The sequence below is a fragment of the Haliotis rubra genome, unplaced genomic scaffold, assembly GCF_003918875.1.
Source record: "Haliotis rubra isolate DU_JTF1 unplaced genomic scaffold, ASM391887v1 Scf25, whole genome shotgun sequence".
Classification (NCBI taxonomy): domain Eukaryota; kingdom Metazoa; phylum Mollusca; class Gastropoda; order Lepetellida; family Haliotidae; genus Haliotis; species Haliotis rubra.
The window spans coordinates 705,453-726,506 of record NW_025766558.1 but is presented as its reverse complement, the minus strand read 5'-3'; the positions used below and the strand labels follow the sequence as shown (position 1 = coordinate 726,506).

At 41.5% G+C, this 21,054-nt stretch overlaps 1 protein-coding gene across 4 annotated transcripts; it reads right to left on the bottom strand.

Moving 5' to 3' along the window:
• Positions 1-94: 94 nt before the first annotated feature.
• LOC124279360 (heterogeneous nuclear ribonucleoprotein L-like) lies at positions 95-21,032 on the bottom strand. Of its 4 annotated transcripts, XM_046715174.1 has the most exons (20): positions 20,901-21,002; positions 20,360-20,420; positions 19,859-19,977; positions 19,372-19,420; positions 18,941-18,979; positions 18,702-18,775; positions 17,999-18,074; positions 17,624-17,709; positions 9,119-9,215; positions 8,670-8,733; positions 5,876-5,950; positions 5,467-5,499; positions 5,020-5,210; positions 4,670-4,831; positions 2,982-3,103; positions 2,608-2,738; positions 2,264-2,337; positions 1,882-1,939; positions 1,581-1,685; positions 95-553 (listed from the first exon to the last, which is right to left on the bottom strand). In XM_046715174.1, exons 2-20 carry the CDS (start codon positions 20,387-20,389, stop codon positions 495-497), a joined length of 1,644 nt encoding a protein of 547 aa, XP_046571130.1. In that variant the 5' UTR covers positions 20,390-20,420; positions 20,901-21,002; the 3' UTR covers positions 95-494. The 4 variants fall into 4 exon arrangements, with proteins under 4 accessions (XP_046571130.1, XP_046571127.1, XP_046571128.1 ...); XM_046715171.1 differs by lacking the exon at positions 20,360-20,420 and having other exon boundaries at positions 20,901-21,032; XM_046715172.1 differs by lacking the exon at positions 20,360-20,420 and having other exon boundaries at positions 1,581-1,682; positions 20,901-21,032.
• Positions 21,033-21,054: the final 22 nt, after the last annotated feature.

Sequence of the window (21,054 nt, the reverse complement as noted above, 5' to 3'; positions counted from 1 at the left end):
ATTAAATGGATGTGATGTGATCATGGGATCCAGTGAGACATCTGACCAGACAGTAGTGTTGCCTGGGACAACTACATATAACAACAGTAGCATATATGTTACACCAGAATTTATTGTGACATGATGTGACAGGAAACATAAAACTTACAAAGAATTGTTCGGGATGTCTCAACTTGGCAAGACTTAGTTGCAAACATTTACAGAGAAAACTAAAATACATACTTAAAAGTAACTGTAGAAAAATTTAAAAGAAACTGCAATACACATCCTGTGCCGGACGGCTGACAATACAGACTGATTTATCAATGTCACCACTAAATCACATTGACAAATATACACCTTAAAACAGACCAACATGCCATCACCATAGGGCTAAGTGATGATCTACTCTTTTGACTCAATGTGGTGAATACCAGACAATTGTTGACAATGATAAACACTATACTGATTACAGAGATTAAAGCTAGATGCTTGTTCCTGTCTGATAACTTCTATCAACCTATGATGGGGGCGGAGGAGAAACACAGCTTCATGATGAATGGGTTCTTGCCGGCTGGAAACAAAACAAAGGCTTTAGACTTGTTAACATTTTCATGTTCTACAACCATCTTAGAACTACACCGTTGTAACTTCCAATAGTCATGTGTTTGTTTCTTGTAACTTGTCCTTGTATATAACTGGGGCTTGCATATCTACCAACATCTGTTGAATTTTAAATGTGGGTTTGTAAGATTACAAACACCTCACAAGCCATGAGGACAGTGCTAGACATAACTGCAGAGTGTTATTAGTGAATGAATATAGTTTTATGCTGCTTTTAGCAATATTCCAGCAATATCATGGCAGGGGACAGTGGTCACCAGAAATGGGCTTCACACAGTGTACCAATGTGGGGAATTGAACCTGGGTCTTCGGCATGACGAGTGAATGCTTTAGTCACAAGGCTACCCCACCGCGCACAGACTGTTATGAAGACCCTTTCTTCAACCCACTTACAGAAATCTCATGCTCAGACCTCTCAGTACTGTGATAAAGGTTGTACTTGTACGATCTACACCTAACATTCAGGTGGCAACATTGGATAACCAGATTGGTCACAGCTTTGAACCCAGATGCATGTGAGGTTACACTGACTCACTTTCCATTTTAGTGGAACAATACTGCCAATGGTTTGTTTGGTATGCTGGTGTGTTCCACTACTTGGCTCCCCAACAAATCACACACTACATTACAGTGCTGAGGAGGTACAAACTAGGACTGAACAGACTGATTTACTAATGATCAGCTCAGGTGGTCATGGACACCAGGGATGGAAATAACCCATTGCCCGACGTCCAAGTCCAGTGTTTTTTTCTGCCGGGCAAGCAAATTTGTATATCACACTGTACCATTGTCCAGTTGACTTTCCAATGTTAATTATGTTGTTTATTTAAATAATCAGCAGGAAAACTGTCGGTATAGTGGAAATATTATCAGGGCAAGTGACATTACATGTGCCACTGTACCGGAGTACACTATCAATTTTAAAGTTATTTCCACCCCTGGACACGTACAATAATAAAACAATGATCTGTACGTACCGACTGATCCTGGGTTTTCAACAGGAGTATGATTGCACATCACGAGTGCTTCCACAGCATCGCCCTTGTTATCAAACTCTGCAAGGCCTGATGAACTTCTCTCTGCTGTAAAAATATTTATTAGATGTGTGCATGTATTGGGCAAGTGTAAATATTCACCTTCATGGCCTTTACAGATATCTCAAATGGATTTAGATATTAGTCGTATCACAAAACTATTGAAATTGAGTGCTGTTACTTGACAACTCATTATCTCAGTGCTGGATGAACATACAATATGAACTGTCAGAAAAGTACTTACTCTTGGAAGGAAACAATTTGACTTGTATTGGTTTCTTTACTTCAGCTTTCTCAAATATCTGGAAACAATGACAAAGACATGACATCTCTGAAGAAAGAATAGACTCAAACAAACAAGTCACCCTGACCGTGTACTGCGTGTACAGAGGAAAGACTTGGTTTTTCTGAGAATAATTTTGCTCAATTTAGAAGTAAATGTTTTTCCACGAATAGAAACAAAACAATTATATATAATATTAGCAATTTATTCCTAGTCTCTGTAGGGGAAAAGAAAGAAACATGTTCAATGGAAAAACCATGTAATAATCTGTTACCATTAACAACCTAGTTTAGTGTATAGAACAGTTCAGGTTAAAGAAATGTGTACAGTATAGTGAGCAAACCTTTTCAATATCCTCTGCAGTGATGCCAGGTGGGGTATTGAAGAAATGCAACACTTTGGCTGGTCCTTGGACTCTTACAGAGGGTTAAGGAAATGATAACATGTAACGTTGACATTTCTTTCATATAGTACTAATGACTATCCTAATGTATCTCAAAAACTGCTTCAAGGTACACAGGTGAATATAAATTGATTGTATCATATTTGACAGATTGTTCAAAACTTTGATTTAGGCAAAAGCAACTTTTTTCTTTGTATAACGAGATTAAAGACAGAATATGCTTTTCAGTTTGTAGCTGTTACAAGCATCGCCATTCATTTGTGACTGCAGTTTGTGAAGGATATTGTTCTTCTTGGCTGCCTCCGGGTTAGTGAAGCGGTTGTTCCTGTTGCCCATGAAGTCCATGTAGGAGGGGGTTCCGTCAGGCAGCTCATGGGGGTTCATCACATCCTGAAGGAATGCTTGTTTTGAAGGGCTGAAAAATGGACACGTCAGAAACACCTTTTAAGTTGTTAAAGGACATCCCTTTAATTTTATTATGATATATAAAAAAAATAAATAAATAAAAAATAATAATGAATTCTGAGCAAAACAAAAACCCTTTACTTCAATGCGACAATTTGTATTAAACTGAGGTACTGTTTAAATCTGATTTAGATCTGCATACTGGTCTCTGGTTAAGACAAGCTGGGACACCAACATTACAGCTGAGACTTACCTGAGCTGCATCTTGTTGTCAAAGAAGAATGTGTTGTGAAGGTTGAGGATGGCTCGCTCAACAGACATGCCATCACCAAGCTGAACCATTGCAGAACCTTCCTTGCTCTTCAGGAACTTTACCTGAAGGAACAGGTCATAAAGAATAAATGCATTTCAAGGACACTTGGAAGATACACTCCACATTACACAGATCTAAACACAAGATTATCAGAGACCAAATACTGAGGGATGGACCTCTGGTCCAGTTGAAAACTAGGGTGCTGTTGCACAAGACAAGTGAAACTTCCACATGAGACGACGAGATTTGAGTTACATGGGTGGGATTCATGAATTGATTTAATCACCTTTTCAGTCCTTCAAATATTTATAAACTTCATGTTTATTCATTTTCATTTTATTTCATTATTCTTTACAAATAAGTAACTGTGTATACATCATTATTTGCATGAATTGACAAACAAAAACATCTTACAATATCCCACTGTTTCAAAGAAAATGGTGGCCTGTGAAAAATTCACAATTTATCTATTTTCCACAACACATTAGTAAATTAAATATAAAAGAAAGTTCTAAGCTTCAGTATTCAATTGGAAGATTTGTCAAACATCTTTGTATTGGTATATATTTTCCTGTGAAATCAGTCATCTTGTCAAATACGTTTGTCAAAATGTATGACTAAAAATGATTATATTACTTTTTATAGACCACAATGTGCTACAACATACAGCACATTAACTTGGTTAAAATAGTAACACTTAAGTAAAAATGTTTTTACTATGAGATTATTTTGTGCATGTCTCTATGCTTTGAAGATTTCACTAGTTCTTTTCAGATTTTTTTCAACGATTAATAGAAAGAATAAAATAACATTATTATGAGTGAAAATTGTCTTCTGAGATGGTGCTGTTTGGACTACTTTCTATGCTACATGGCATATAATTCTGATTGTTTATTCATTTTCAAAATAAATAACACTGTTTGAGGTTTACATAAAAACATTGTTTTACCAACTTCACTAAAATGTAAACGTAAAATTACAAAGATTTATTTCTATTTCTGCTGAGTGTACAACAAATGAATAAACATGAGGCCATAAACTAATAACCAGATTCTAATCAAAATTTTGAACAAAAGTGATTTGGAGACGTTTGATAAAGAATGCTAGTTATTATGCCATCTGGTTATTATGCATGCTCATGGTTTACGTGGATTTTGTAATCCATCCTATCAATTTTATTCAAATTTCGACAATTTGTGTGTACACTGATTGGCAGATTGTATAAACTCATTTACAACGATAAGTTTACCGATATTGGTACCTTGAACAAAAGTTAGTTGACAGAATGGACACATATCAAATGCTGTAAAATCACTGGTCATCTGTCGCAGTTTATCATTTGTCAACATTCTACTTGCGGTTGAATGTAGCCAACCAAAGGTAGCCCACCAAACATAAAATACCTCCGGCTGTATATCTATGTGCTACACTTTGGCCGGTTGTAAGTATTTAAGATATAAGCAGCAAACACTGCAACTAAAGTGACAATATTGAAATAATTGTTTTAGGTAAATTTCTGCTGCTCATTGCATCAAAACACCTTCTAGTTATCGATATGGATACGTCTAAACCGAGCTACTGAAAGATCTTTAAGAGAATTGTTTATGAGACGAATCACATTGACTTACCCTGACAACATTACCATAGAGACAGAAGAGATTGAAAAGTCTTTCACAGTTGAGCTTGGCCATGTTGAGACCATACACCATGACTACAGCTCCTTGCTGGCTGCTGCTTGGGGGGCCCATCATGCCCTGGTCAGGGTAGTGTTGAGGGGGGCCGTACCGATCCTGCAAGCAATTGTTCCCACATCAAACATACATCCTCCAATCCTCACATCTCTATAACCCTTTGACAAAGCTTACAAGAGACTTGTAACTTTCTATGAGGCTTTTAAGCACCCGGTCTTTAACCTTAGAAACTAAACAAGGACAACCTATCAGGATCAAACGTACAACAAACCCCCCAAAAAACATACCTGTCTGTGACCGTATCTGTCGGGAGGGGCATTGTATGGACCACCTCTGGGAGATGGCCCTGGGCCATAGCCACCATCATACTCCTGTTCATAATAGCCTGACGGTCCAGCCCCATAGCCCCCACCATAGCCACCGCCACCCCCACCATGGGCAGTATGCCCACTGCCCCCTCGGTTGAAGTCGGGGCCATCTATAAAACAAGTGGAGGGTAAATAAACACATCACAAAAACTACATATTTCAGTTACTCCAGAAATGGTTATACTCAACAAAACTGAAGGTTTAATGATAGACTGTATGGTATGATAGTTGAATGTTGACTTAAAACATTGTCATTGTATTCCTTTACCAGGTATTTTGTGCAACAATGTGGTGATGAACACCTAATGTGTGGAATGTGTTGCAACTTAACAGCATGCAATAACACATATGAGATTTATCACATACCATGCATACCGGGGCCCTCTTCTACCATTCCATCTAAACACAACAGTTAAGGGATTTACAACATACCCCTGACTTGACATTAAATGAGATTGGGGGACGGGTTGTGCAGACTACTTTAACTATCATGTTCTACACAATAACTAGGTCATTGAAATAAATCTCCATGATCCTAGAATTTTAGTAGTTTAAAGTAGGCATTTATAAATGGAAACCAGCTGAGTAAAAAGGACAAATCAAAGACCATTTGGTAAAATAAACGTGTTATGTAAAAACTTGGTTAAGCTGTCAGAATATAACTGTTTATCAAATTGTTCAATTTATACATTCATGTTTTTTTACACTCGGATCAGGCTGTTTCTGAATGTATGTTTTAAGGTACAAGTGATAGATTTATGTAAGCAATACTTACTGTATGGAGTAGGACCTCCCCCCATCCTGGGGTCTGCCAATAGAGGCTGGCCACGGTGACCGCCCTGATCCGCACCTGAAACACATCTTCATCTAAATCAGATCTGTCGATTTTCCTTAGCATTTTTCGAGTGTTGGCAAATAGAATTCCTCAAACAATTGTAGATGCCAACAGGCTGATTAAAACATACTGGTGCTCTAGGCACCACAGCTCAGATCCAAAAGCTGTATTCACAGAAGAGCTTTCTACAAGTCTCATTCCAGATTCTATATTGGCATTGTACCTGGGTAAATGTCATCATACTAATTATGCATTGATAGTATACATTCAAAACAATGATTGATGAACAAATTATCAGTGTAAAACAGCACAATGAAAATCACCAAGTGAGCTGCAAAAAAGATTTTAGCAAATCTTACAACATTATAACATATGTACCCAGGATTATCAGCTCTTCAGATTTTCCATTCTTTACAACCTGGACATTCTTTATTAAGCAATACTCAATCTAAAGTCTTGTTTATACATCTAAATTTTTAACTGTGCTTTTTAACTAAAAGTCGTACAGAAATTGGGATGAAACAAGGCATTTAAATCTGATGCCTGTAGCGGTAAAATGAGAAGAAAGGGAGATAATCCTGACAGGAACATATTCAAAGTCAGAATTACAAGTCGATATTTCTACATATATTACAGCAGTACAAAACAAATAGATTGTACAAGTAGGAAAAGAATGTTATACGAAAGTAAGCACCAGTTTGAGTACCATCTACTGTGACCCACAGGTTTAAGATCAAGCACCCCAGGACGAAGGACAGGCTTTACCAGTTATCTCCCTTGATGCAGGAAGTCTACAGAAGTCCCGAGGCAAGTAGCACCTTGAACACACATCCAGGGGAGGGGCAGGTAGCACCTCCTACTTACAACCCTCTCCAGGTGCTTGGTATCATCTCATGCCCTTGGCCAGTCGTGACCGACCCTGTTCAAGGTACAATCAATTGAAATTATCAGTTTTTGTCTGTCAGCCTGTTGGAAGTAAAGTGTGTTTCTGCTGTGAGTCTTCATGTTCTTCAAGTATGAGCTTGCACAGGTTTGCTGACAATTCTGATAGTACTGCAAGATGTATTGTGTTCAGTCTTCAAGTGACTGCCTGTGCCAACATGTATATCTTTACTGCATATTTTCACACTTGCAGCCATTTTCTTGTGCTTATCCTTCGGTGTCACGTGTAACTGCTACACAGGGATGTATTTCTGTTTGACAAGCTGAGGAGGTTCTTGTGTTCTGTCCTACTACTGTCCTATGTTTGTGTCTTGGCAACCTGGCAGGCTACTGTGGCTGCATGGACTGCCGACATTGCGGCGGAGGCGGCAGAGCAGGGCAGTGAATCCTCGTGTCTGACTGTGAATGGAGATGGTTGTTGTGAAGGGCTGCAGGAAGGGTCAAGCTGTACCTAAATGTTGCCCACAAAGTAGGGAAACCTGTTGGCCATGTGACAATGTAAGGAGCTGTCATCATCTGTCCTATAGCTGTAGGGAGTCTGGGATGGCAGACAGAATTGAGCTGGCTCACAGTATTGGATCAGCTGGTGACTCATGTACATAGGGGTGTATTGTAAAGAGTTTCAAACCTTCTACTTTTGTCTAGATTAAGGAAGAGCTGTAATGTTAGTAATGTAGTACAGGATCATTGCAAAGCAAAGACCTTATGTTCATATGCAGTAATCAAAGACAAAGTCAGTATTAGATAAAGGCAGTTAACAAAGTCACCAAAGAATGTACAAGTTGCATAATGTGATCAAACCATGTTACATGTTTCTTTGGCATGCAATATAAAATGGACATCTGTAAATATCTGAATGCAAAAGACATGGAGAAATCCACTAAGCTTGTACAATCTAAGTCTTGGCCATGTGGTACATTGGACTCATGCACTGAACGACTGCACCAGGTCTACAGCACCCATTACAAATTGACAGATTCAAAGCAATCTGGGATAAGAATAGTCTGTTGTATGTGACGGAAAGCATTTCCTAGGAACACAAATGTTTCCAACTATTGTGTTCATTATGAAGAAACTGTTTCAAAAAAGATGCCATTCTGTCATTCCCAAGCATGTGACTTACACAATGCATGTTTCCCAAATTGATTTGAAATTTGTGATCATGCAGGTGAAAATAAGTTCAAAGTAACCGTGACATGAGATACATTATTGTTGGCCATATTGGCAAACTGCAACTGTGACATGTATATATACAAATACTGCCATGTTATGTTGCAAGAAAACATGTTTGTGATATCAAAATAATAGGGGGAAATGTTTTAAATATGTCCACAAGTCATACAGATAGAAGCGATATGTAGATTCATTGTTGTGTTATGTTCCATAGAGAATACAGTCAAAAATCATGTCCAGTAAAACATGTGAACTGACAATATTAAAACAAGACATTCACTGACTAGTACACAATAAGCTTAAGAAGCCATTCAACAATTAGGAAAATGGCAATATGACTTACAAGAGTCTACTCATAAAACAAGAACGTTCACTTATTAACTGTTCAGTTACTTCCCTGCTGCTTATTGAAAATAGGAACTAATCAAGCAGTCTTGATAAAGCAAATCGTACTGGAACTTCCTCAAACTTAACAAAAGGGCACTAACGCCAGCAAGTGCTCAAAGTAATGTACAACCAGGTGAAAATATCTAGGACTGAACTAATGAAGAGATAATGTTGTACAAGTTAAAGCATGTTTCCTTCATTTATTGACTGAAAGCTGTTAAGTTGTTCTTACCTAGGTTGGGGTTGGTATAATCTCGACTCTCGTTGTCATTCCTCACAACATTCAGACGGGTTGGCTGCAAGAAAATTAAATCATAAATTTATCACTGAAATAATAAATGCTGCTGTTTCTTACTCTTAGTATCATTAACAGTTTGTTTATAGACCAGCTGACCATAATATTCACTTAATGGAACCAGGGCTCAGACTAGAGGCTAACATCAGGTCTCAACTATAAATGTAAATCAGATTTGTGAAGATCATGGTCCTTTTCATGTCATTTCTATATATCAGTTTAGAAGTGGAGTCCTTTACTATGATTGAAAGATTACTGCATAAATCCACATCAGCACCCTTGCAGCTGTTACTGGTGACTGTATAAACAGTATAACCATCTGAGGACATTACCAAGACATTTCATCACGTGTATTCTCCATCCAGACGCTCCCCTCAACTACTCACCTTGGCATACTCTATCTTGAGGGTGCAGCAGCCAGAGTAGATATCCGCCCCATTCAACGACTGTTTGCCACGCTTAGCAGACTCAACACTATCAAATCTTGGAAGGTTAAGGATAACAAACTACATGTTTGATTAGTGGGGAGTCATACATCCAGTTTCACATGGATGGGTTGTAATTGCTGCAGGTCAAGAACATATCCCCTAACAATGCCTATTTTTGCAGTCGGGTGCGACTGGTATGTTCAACTGATACACACGCTCTTACCCTACCTCGCCCCTGGGTTTGAGCTTCGGTGCGTGTATTAGCTCTAGAAATGCCACGATACTCTTAGGTCCTTGGGGACGCATAATCATATTACATGTATAAACCTCTTCACAAGAAATTATACTTATTGTATTTGAAGTAGTTCTGTTTTTTTAAATCTTACAAAATTGAAAATTTTAACTATAAATTGTATATTTATATACTTATCCTATCTCACGACTTGCACCTCTCTCTCTTCATTCGACCATGAGTGGAAACGAATTAAAACTTTGCTCAAGACCTACCTTGCCCCTCTCCCCGTGCTGTGCATGCCTTCCTGTCTCAGTCGTGCTCACTAGTCCATGACAGCACGAGGCATGCGCAGTCCTCACCCACGTGATCACCTCACATACTCATTCTCGATCTTGGAGCCATAAAAGGACAAAACCGGAACGGTGGTAATCTATGTAGTGGGGAGGTAGGAGGATTTTATCGCGCGAGATAGGATAAGTATATAAATATACAATTTATAGTTAAAATTTTCAAATTTTTAAACTTATCCTATCTCACGACTTGCACTTATCCCACGGTAGGAAGGTGGGTCATAGATTACCCGAATTCAAGCGATAACAGCTAGTGTTACTTCCAAACAACCGTGAGAAAGCAACTGCAAGGTAGGGCAATAACTACCAAGTTACTACGCATGCAGGGTTAGGTCGAACCCATTGACTTATTAAGCACAATTGCTCCCAGGACCGGATTCTTCGAGCAATGTGGTGTTCAGTCACTACCTTCACAAAGTGAAAGGACGAGCTTAACGAAAGTGTAATCAGTCGCATCGCCACGATTTCCAAGGTACCCCCGTAATAAAAGTCAAACGACTAGTATCGGGCCAGCCCCTGCTTCAAAACAACCCCCACAGACACCGCCCCGAGGAGGGTGAAAGAGAAATTGAATCGGTAAAACTCACAATTTTTAACGCTCAGTACCACAACATCATCTTATGACTTCCATTACTTACCACAATAAGATCACATAGATGTGTATAGGCACTTAGGAGCATGAACGCCACGGTGTAACACTTCGAAGGACTCACTTCACTGACTTAATTACTCCGCGGAGCAGAGGACAGTAAGTGAGGTGGCTTAATTTCTGTAGTCTCAAACAAATGAGAGGAGAAAATCTAAACTCCCGAAGAAATAAAGACGAAATCAGAAAAGTTTTCAGATTTATTCAGATTGTACACAAGCAGAAACGACGCTTACTTGGGATCAACTGCACAGTGGGATCCATATAGCATCGGAGCACAAGAAAGTTCATTATTCATGCGATGTTGTGCCGCTGATAACTGCTGGGCAAGGGACGAGTGGTCCAAACTGATGAAGGCCTTGAATATCCATCACCGACACATCTCTGAGGTAATGAGACGAAAATACCGTGGTCAGATCGCCAAAACACCCCCTCCATTATGGCAGTTAACGAGCAGTTGCTATGCAACGCCATAGTAGAAGCCAAAGCCCTGGTTTCATGAGGGTTGACTGTCGAGGTGGTGGCAAACCGCAAAAGTGTAGGCTCGTAGTATTGTAGCTCGTGAGCCAATATGAGAGTGTTGAAGCGAGAAACTTCCGCCTTGGAAGCCGTGAGACAAGGGTATAAATAGCCTCTACGCAGACGGCGGCGCCTTTATGCTGCTTTAAGGTAAATGCGGCGTTCTCTGACTGGACAAAGAGACAGATCTTCAACATCTGCTGGACCCAATATGGTAGACAAAGGCGGATTGTAAAAGACGATCAGGTTGACCCGGCAACTGGTTTTTGCAATAAAATCCCAGCGCAATCCCAACAATACCTTGCCATGTTCATTTGTTCAAAACGGACACGGTTGATATCTAGAGCATGCAGTTCTGATATATACGTACGCTGTGGCCAAGGCAATAAGAAAAAGGTCTTGAATGAAACTTGTTCAAACTCCTTGTCCTGTAAGGGTTCATAATGCTCGACACTAAGTGGTGCAGGACCACTGATAAGTCCCAAGCTGGTGGATCTAAATTTCCTGGATTGGTCGGCTAGCTTAAAAGAACGGCGGTACTGCAGTTCCGCACCGCCGAAACCTTCGCATCAGAAGTCGTGGCTAGGACCGAATTAAGAGCCGCCAAGTAGGTGGCTAAAGTGGAACCTTTGAGTTTCCTTTGTAGCCCGCAAATGTTGTAAATATTCCGCAACAACCTGGGGCGAAGCAGTAGTAGGGGAAGCCATCCCTCTGACCCGACAATAACATTCAAATTTCTTCCACTTATCGCCATACAAAGAACGGGTAGACGCATTTAGATGAGCTGCAGTGATAGCTGAGGCCACTCTGTGAGAATAACCTTTGGCTATTAGTGATTTCTGCAAATGTGCCATACGTGAAGATTGAACGTCTGTGGTGACTCGTGATACACTCCCGAGTGCGGATGAACTAGTAGGTCGTCCCGCACGGGAAGAGGAATGCTGCTTCGACTGACTAGACTTTTTAGGCCGACGAACCAACTTCTCGCTGGCCAAAATGGCGCTACCAAAAGTAGTTGTACTTTGTTGGTTAACAGAATTTTCTGAATGACCTTGTGAAGTAGAGCCGAGGTGGAAACGATAAGCGTTGAGGCCTTCCTAAGGAATGGCCAGGGCGTCGGATCCCAAGCTAGTGGATCTGGAATTGAGATACGAATCTCGCAGTTGGGAGTTGAACCGAGTGGCAAACAGATCGACACTCGGTCGAGATCGGGTAAATTATCGTCCGAAAAATCTTGGGCAGGAGTTGCCACTCTGTGGGCTGACGGGCTTACTGGAACGACAGAGCCGCCGGCAATCACGCTCTTTGTTCCGGAATGTGCCTGGCTCTTACGCGACGATGTTGAGAGAATCTATCAGAAGATAGAAACGCGACGCCCACTGTAGGAGTGCTGCTGAGCCCGTCGACCCTAGGTGATTGATGTACCACACTACCGCCGAGTTGTCGGACTGTATCAGCAGGTGAGACATCTTGAGTAGAGCCGCCCAGTGCTGAATCGCCAGTAATACTGCCTTGAACTCCAGAATGTTTATGTGGAGTGACTTGTCTTCGACTCTACCACTGCCCTGCCACTTGATGCTGAAGGAAGTGGCTTCCCAACCTTCTAGAGAGAGGCCCACAAACAACTGATGGGTTGGACTGAATGGCACCAAAGAGACGCCGCTAAAACATTCTGCACGCTGAGCCACCAACGAGAATTGGACGTGAGTTCCCTGGTAACCGAATCAACACCTGAGGGTTGTTGGTTTGAAGATGAGGGCGAGAAATAACTGAAGTGGGCTAAGCTGCAGCTGACCTCTGTAAGTCAGAGCCTGAGCTGACGTTAAGACTTCAGCAACTCCTGCCACTGGCGAGAGTTCTGGGGTGATCCAATGAACCAGACGCTGAATTTTGGTCCACCTGTCCTGGGGAACAAACAACTTGGCTTGTTCTGTGTCGGAAGATTGCTCCCTATGAACTGAAGTCTGCGAGTCGGTGTTAACTCCGACTTCTCAGAATTGAGGAGCCACCCTAACTGTTTGAGCAGCCTGATGGTGAACTCCCCGATGGATTTGAAGAACGCTTGGATCCTGTTGTGCCTGAATACAATCGCCGATATAGCTTTTCGAAAAGTCACTCCCCGAGAATGTAGGAAACTGCTGATGGGTTTGGTCACCCGAAAGTAAAAAGCCACGGGCCAGAGATTCCAAATGGAAGGACGCTCCATTGGTAGTGATGGCCCCGGAAGGTGAACTCTGAGATATTTCCGATGATCTGGGTGAATCGGAATGTGCAGGTATGCGCCTTGAAGATCTAGGATATGAGGAAATCCCCTTCTTCAGAATTGAGCGGAGAAGACTGACCGATACCATGCGAAAATGAGGTGGTTGTTGCAGGAATCGAGCGCTGAATGTCTTCATATTGAAGATGAGACGAACTTGCTGGAGTTTTTCTTTGGCACCAGAAAATCGGGGAGTAAAATCCTGAGTTATGCACACCTGATCTAGGTGTTCTATTGCATGTTTCTCCAGTAGAGTTTGGATTGTAGTCGAAAAGGACTGCAGCCCGATCCAGAGGATATATTTGCTGCAAGGGTTGAGTGGTGAGGGTGGATCCCCACCACAGGCAGTCGATAGCCGTGAATGAGAGTCATTGTGACAAAAGGATCTCCCAGAACCTCCCAGTTGGGAGCAAACAGACCTAACCTCCTCCTACAGGGAATCAACACTGGAACCACCGGATCCGCAGAACCAATCCGAGCTCTGACTTCCGTGGAGTCACTGTTTGGACTGTCTATGTCCAGTTCCCGTCGGTCGATATAGGGCTTAATGGATGCGGAACCACTAAAATGGCCTCCCGCCTCTGCCACGGCTTGAGAAGGCGCCCGTTTTCATACAGTCCCGAGGTCTGGGTTGAAGGGTAATTGTGCGGTTCGGGCGATGCCGATAGAATCTTGAGCTGACTTTTGCAATTCCAAGAGATCAACAGATACTTGAAATTGGTTAAGACGGTCCACCTTGGATGCGATTTCAGCAATAGCCCCACTGAACACCGTGATCCCCACCATGGTTGACGAAATAATTCAGCCTTGAATCTATCTTCCCATGAGGAGAAATTCAACGACTTCGGCCGCCGTATTGCAAGTAAATAGCCAAAAATGAGACAATTGCTCAAGACCACCTGGAATTGGTCTAAAATCAGAGTCATACTACCCCTGATGTATCGCCCCTGGTCCGTATATGCATGGTTGACCGCCTCCGCAACAGCGCCAACAGCTGAAATAATGCAGCTAATGGCAGGGATAGCATGGCTTAACCGTGAGTATCTAAGTGAGCCAATTCCCCGTCTTCCACCAAATACGGCTTAAATGGAACGCTTTTCGCCACAGACCATGGAAATGTCATCATCGACTGAAGGTGCCGCTGACCAAAGTTTCACACCATGAGTATGTGCCGCGGGATGGTCGGAATCTTGGAGCAGACAAACCATCCTTCGCCCTTCTAAGCTTGTTGAAAGCCGCCAAGAGAAGAAGGCAATTGTTGAAGACATGGGCGCAAAGGAAGTGTGATACTGGCAACATCTCTATTAGTCATGGCATAAGACGTGGCCAAATCATCTGGAGATTTACTAAGAGGTAGCTGAAGTTTTTCAACTATCCAGGCTAACACGCGAGCCGGTTCAACAACATCAAAACTGCCATCAGGAGTGGAGATGTCTGACTGCCCAGGTGAAGGGGAAAGTAGTCTGAGATCGAGTCCGATCCTCAAATCTTCCTCGAACGATTATTGCTAAGCACCAGACGCGATTGTTGAACATGTGAGGACGAGTGACACTGATTCCAAGCAGACGAAACGCACGAAGCATGGTATCTAACCGGCTGGAAGCCGGAATCAATAGCAGGATTCCAAGACTCAGCAATAATCTGTGACGAGGCAAAATAGAAGTGGAAAGGCGTGAAGGTGAACGCTGATCCACTGAAGCTTAACGCCGCCTAGCAGGTGAAACCACCCGCACAGAACGGCGCTGCTGATGTGTACTATCATGGAAGGCACTGACCGTGAAGACGCTACTAGCACAAGGCTGGCTAGAGGGATATTCTGATTCCCCTGAGGTGAATGAGACCGATTTCTATTATCCCTCTGACGCAGAAGACACCAAGCCGTTAGGTGAACCGGATGGAAATGGCTAACCACTTCCACTAGGTGAGACTGAACGACTACGGGAATCAAAAACGCTGTGGTGAGTCGAACGGAAACACCTGTTGAGGTGAATTGAGTCGGAATGTGAAGCGGTTCGTCCCTGGTGAACCTATTTGAGCACGTGAAACAGTACGGCCAGAGGAACCCATTCGACTACGGAATCAGTTCGATCAACTGAACTCATTCGAGGATGTTCTGGTGAGCCGGTTCGCCGCAGGAGCCGGTTCGGCAGGGTGAGTCGGTTCGGCATGGTGAGCCGCTCGCTGTGTGAGCCGCCTCGGCGATGTGAGTCGCCCGCAGGGTGAGCCGGTTCGGTAAGGTGAGCCGGTTCGGCTAAGTGAGTCGGGCCGCTCGGCTGTGTGAGCCAGCTCGGCGATGTGAGTCGGTTCGGCAAGGTGAGCCGGTTCGTAAGCGGTGAGCCGGTTCGGCTATGTGAGTCGGCTCGAAAGTGAACGAGACCTAGAACGACTCTTTGCCAGCCGTGGAAGAACGATTCAACCTTCGCACCAGATGGTGATTCAACTCGTGTGGGTGAATTGTTCCGCCAGATGAAACCGTGGAATTAGAGAACGGGTACGCTCCAACCGCTACCGATCCCCGCTTGGACGATGAATGCTTAGAAGTTCTCGAAGTCTGTGATCGCTCAAGAAACAGACCTACGAGAGATAATGTAGATCGCAGGTCTGGCGTAGAAGAAATATCGGTCGTTACTTCACCACCTGGTACGCCTCCTGAGAACGAACTGGGTGAGGAACCTCCTAAAAGCCGCTCTCACGCTCTCAGATAAATAGGAATCTGACGAAGGCCCATAAAATCTTCGCCAGGCGCAGACGGCCGATTGAGAACGTGGAGCAGTGAGGGTGGGGCGATCTAAGCATTGTTTCTTAGCGGAGATGGACCAGACCCCGAGAAATAGTCCTAGCCCTATCTGCCAAACGCCTGGCACAAGCACGCTTTGTAAGATTTAAACGCCTTCATTAGACAGACCTGAACACTTAGAACAGCTGCAGGTCCCAGTCACAAGCACCCACACAATCAACACACGATGTGTGAGGGTCCCATGCTGAAAATACTTTATTACAACGGACGCAAAACTTCCGCTTACTGGCCTTAACAGGCTTAACCATTTTGAGCAATTCTCTGACGAAAAATTTTCCACGCCCACTCAGTGGAGCCGACAAGAAAGAGAATGAGTATGTGAGGTGATCACGGGTGAGGACTCGCGATGCCCTCGCGGCTGTCATGGACTAGTGAGCACGACTGAGACAGGAAGGCATGCACAGCACGGGAGAGGGGCAAGGTAGGTCTTGAGCAAAGTTTTAATTGCTTCCACTCATGGTCGAATGAAGAGAGAGAGAGAAGTCGGAGATAGGATAAGTTAAAAATTAGTATGCTGTATCATTTTATCACTTTACAGAACCCTCATATTTCCACGTGAAAGACCCATATTTAATAAAGGCAAATAAAAGCATGTTGAAAAAAAACCCAAAATTATGATTGGGACTTCTAAATAAAGAATAAGTAAAATTCTTTTTCTAGAATATTCTTTTCTTAAATTCATATGTATTTTTACATTGCATTTTAACTATGCATTAATGTAATTTTAAGCATCTTCACTGATCCTGTTACCAGTCAAAACAAACACAAGCATAAGCATGATAGTGACTAAGGTGACATAATCCCCCGCCGCAAACTATCAAATCAAACTTATAAAGTAATGAAAGTTTAAGATGAAGTTAAATGTCAACAAAAACATTATCTTGCTCTTTAGTTGTTCAAACACACACATATTTTCAAGACTGACTTTGACCTTGACATGAATGTCATGTGTATGAAATATGCAAAACTAGTACTAAAGAAATTGCTTATTGAAAAACATTCAACGGAGGTCTTGAAAGTCTATGAAGAAAATCCAGTGAACCGTTCTTAAAATATCTTGCTGACAATTCAGGTTAACATTCTGAAATCTTCATAGTGTCGTCATGACCCTAAAAATTATGTGAAGGTCACCAAAATTGACTGGGCCCAGGGCCTTCCCTAGATGAAGCTTGGTGTCAAATATGAAGAAAATCCACTGAATATTTTTGCGATATCTTGCTGACTATTTTAACAAGCAATTTAACATGCTGAAATCTTCAAAGTGTCTCTGTGACCTTGAAAATTAAGTGAAGGTCACCAAAATTGACTGGGCTCTGGCGCCTTCCCTGGATAAAGCTTGGTGTTAAATATGAAGAACATCCAGTGAATGGTTCTTGACACCATTCGTGAACACTGGTACGTACGTACGGACCCGAATACTATATCCCGCGCTTCGCGCTAAACGTGCGACAGGGGATAATCAGTAATCAGTGGGAATTTGTACTAAGTTTTGCTTGAAATGTCATGGTCCGATCTGGACATCTAAGAAGGTTTAAGTAATTCCCAGGACCCAAAAGGAAACGTCAAACATGATAGAAATTCAGATAGGTGGATGTGACTCTTGTACTAATTTTCAACTCCAAATCTCATCAACTGCTGAGATAGGACAAAGGATACTCAACCATAGCCTGAACACCATTCTTCTTGAAGATGACAATTCTGAGAACCTGTCCATAGGGACTGCAGATTGTGTGCATCACATCCTGAAACCGACAGTGTTGTAACATATAAAAGTGTAATAGCAATTGAGTAGGGAAAGTGAACAAGGGTTACAGTGGCACATAACAGTGGAATTACCCATCCATACATTATCACACTTAAGTAGAGAGAGCAGCTGTCCAGACTGTTTATCTCACGAACCACTGTCACCACAAGACCAACCGTCAACTGTGACAGGGAAAGGAAGGAGGGACATGAATGAAGTCATGGATGGCAATGAATATACATTTGCCAGTATGTGGTCATTCCAAGAGAAAGAAAGGGTTGACATACCACTGTGATGGGGTACTGAGGGTTCAGGATGGTGAACAGCAGCACATGATTGGCAGGTCTGGTATCCTCAGGGTCTCTGCAACAGGCAAAGAGCATAACTGAACACACTGGCTAAAAGAATGTAACATCATGAAGGTAGATCACATCAGATAACTAGAATAACACACTACTAAGGCCAAATAAAAAAAATGTCGTGGTTCCGATTTCCTACATTTCAAAACTAGGGTAGGTAGGTAGGGTTTGTTTGTTTTTTGCAAAATATTTTTACATTACTCATGTGTCAGAAAATAAATTTAATTTATTATGTGGTGAGTAAAATTGTTAGGCTCAGCGGGAATATTTAGGGTCGGTCGGGAAATCGGAACCACAAGCTTTTTTTTTAGGCCTAAGCACCATTCACAGAGTTAGTTCCATAAAGAGCACCATACCAATTTTAAGGATTGAGGCATGTATTGTTGCTCCTTCTTAATCATATAAATACAAAAATGCAACTAATTCTTAGAGTAAATTACTCCACTGAGTTAGGAAAGTGTGAACATAACACTGCGTGATGGACAGTGTCTGGGGTGTGCACACAGCATCCAGTCAACTATGTGGGTGTGGATTGGTCCTTCAGCTTTGCTGTTATAACCTTTGAATTGTGAGAGTCCCTAAATATGCAAATGTTAAAATTGAAGCTATGTTTTATACACAACAAACATACCCAGGCCTCTGGATCTTTTGACTTGTGGAGAAGTTGAAGAATGCAGGCTGAGCTGCCACATAAATAGCACTAGTCTGAAATGAGACATGTACAGGGAATCACAAATATGTATCATGGTAAAATGATTGATATCTTTTTCATTTTCACATTAATGCTATACAAAAATGTGAAGTCTATTATCTTGGAGATGAAATAAAACTGAATCATACAGTCTTAACTATAGTGGAAGCAAATCTTACCTGAGCATAATCAACACAGTTCCGTGCACCAGTGAGTTTCTGTAACAGCAAACATATCCAGAGATTCAATCTTCATGTCTATCAAAGTACTGAGCATGTCATTATGAAGCAAGTGATATGATAAGTGTTTGTATTTACACTGAAATATTGCATTCAATGAAAAGAAGTGGTATATCCATATAATTATCTCTCCTGTTCATTAACAAAATACTAAAGTCGTTTATAGAAACGTGTGAACAGCCACACACTTACTGGGGTTAGGTCTAACCATTGACATAATCAGAAAGATAGTTTTAAATTACCGGGACAACCAAACAATAGGAATTTGAGGAAGTCAATTCCAAAGCAGTTCCTGGATGAGATTAAAGCTAAAAAGACTTCCTTTCTATTCAAACAAAACTAAAATTTCAAAATGTTTTCACTGTTATTACCTCAAACTCGATGAGTGCTTGTCGCTTTCTGGGCATCATGATCACATCTCTGAAATTAAGTGTGAAAAATGGTTGACAACTTTCAAAGTTTAACCTTAGATTTGAATCAATCTCTTTTCATGTGGAAACTATAATATCCTTTATACAGATAGGAAAGAGTTCCTTCCGTTCCCCCAACTCTAAACCTAAACCTAGCCCTAACTTAAATTTTGGACTTTTAATCATTTTGTGTGTTCTCTAGTTGCGTTAAGTTTCGTTTATAATTCTAGAATATTTATACATATTATTTGGGATGGGGGAACGTGAGGAACTCTTACCTATAGATATGTTTCCGAGGCACAAATATATAATGTATCCTTGGTTAAGGTTCTTGAGAAAAGCTATCCACTTCATATTTTGTGTTTGAGAATTTACACTATTTCATGCAAGATATCAACAGTACCACTGTTTTTCATAGACATAATATAATATAATGCGCATTCTCTACCTGACAGTTCCAAAGTGCTGGACGGCTTCTACCAGGTCTGCTTCTATGGCAGACTCTGACAGGCCTCGCACATGCACCACACATGATGGTGCAGGTTTGTGGGGATCATCAAATTTTTCCTGCAACACAAAAATAAATGATGTATCAGTAAACATGAAAGGATTTCCTTGGTTCGACCAACTAAAAAGGAAGAAATCAGCTATTCCAACTAGGAAAGCATAAATATGACATTGATAAAACAAAGGTGCCAAAAATGCTCAAGAAGAGCTTGAATACTTAAGTTTGGTGACTTCTTGATAATGTTACAGTAACCATTCCAAGGATGTGGGGGAAAACTGGGATGCAGAGCAGGCCTATCCCAAATTTGTCTTTGTTTTAAAGTAATGTATGGACAGCTAATGCAAAGGCAAGTCGACCCTAAAGATAAGAGGCAAGTTTCAGAGACTAAAGGATAAAATATCTTATTTATGCAGGTGTAACAATAAAATAAGCTTTACTGGCCTTTGGCTCCAGTTCCTCTTTATCATCCATTTTATGTGGTCTAATTTTAATTCCCGTCCATCTAAATATGAAATTTATAGCAAACTTTTTAATCAGAAACAGTGAAGAGATAAATCATTCAGCAGTTGAAATAGAGAGAGCATCAGATTATGGACTGAACAATGAAGTCATACAACGACAACCAACATGGCCGGAAACCATGCCGCTCGTAGAGGATCATGGGAACCACTTTCATATGCAGTCCACACATTTTACTAAATCAGACCCATTTTCTCCACTTTATATACTATTTCACATGTCCATACACTACACATATTGCTTTAAACCTGCTCTTTGGTAAGACTGCATTTCAAAGGCATTTACAGGAAGTGAAAATATCAACCAAATAGCAAAAGCAAAGAAATCTGAGGCGCACACGCACCTTACAACGCCTGGACCTGACCTACTTTTACACTTTCAACAAAACAACCTCTAATTTTCAAAACTGAACGCAGAAACATATGTGTAAGAAATACTAGCTTAGAGCAAATTATGCAGATACCATTGAACCAGGCATTCCGAGCATTCCATCGTCTGTTCTCTGTCTCTTTGAAAGGTGACCGTCATACGACATTTTGGAAAATGTATTGTAGGTGGCGTTCTCGAAGAATGGGGAGGTAAGCAAGATAATTCATAAATTATACCACTAGAAAATG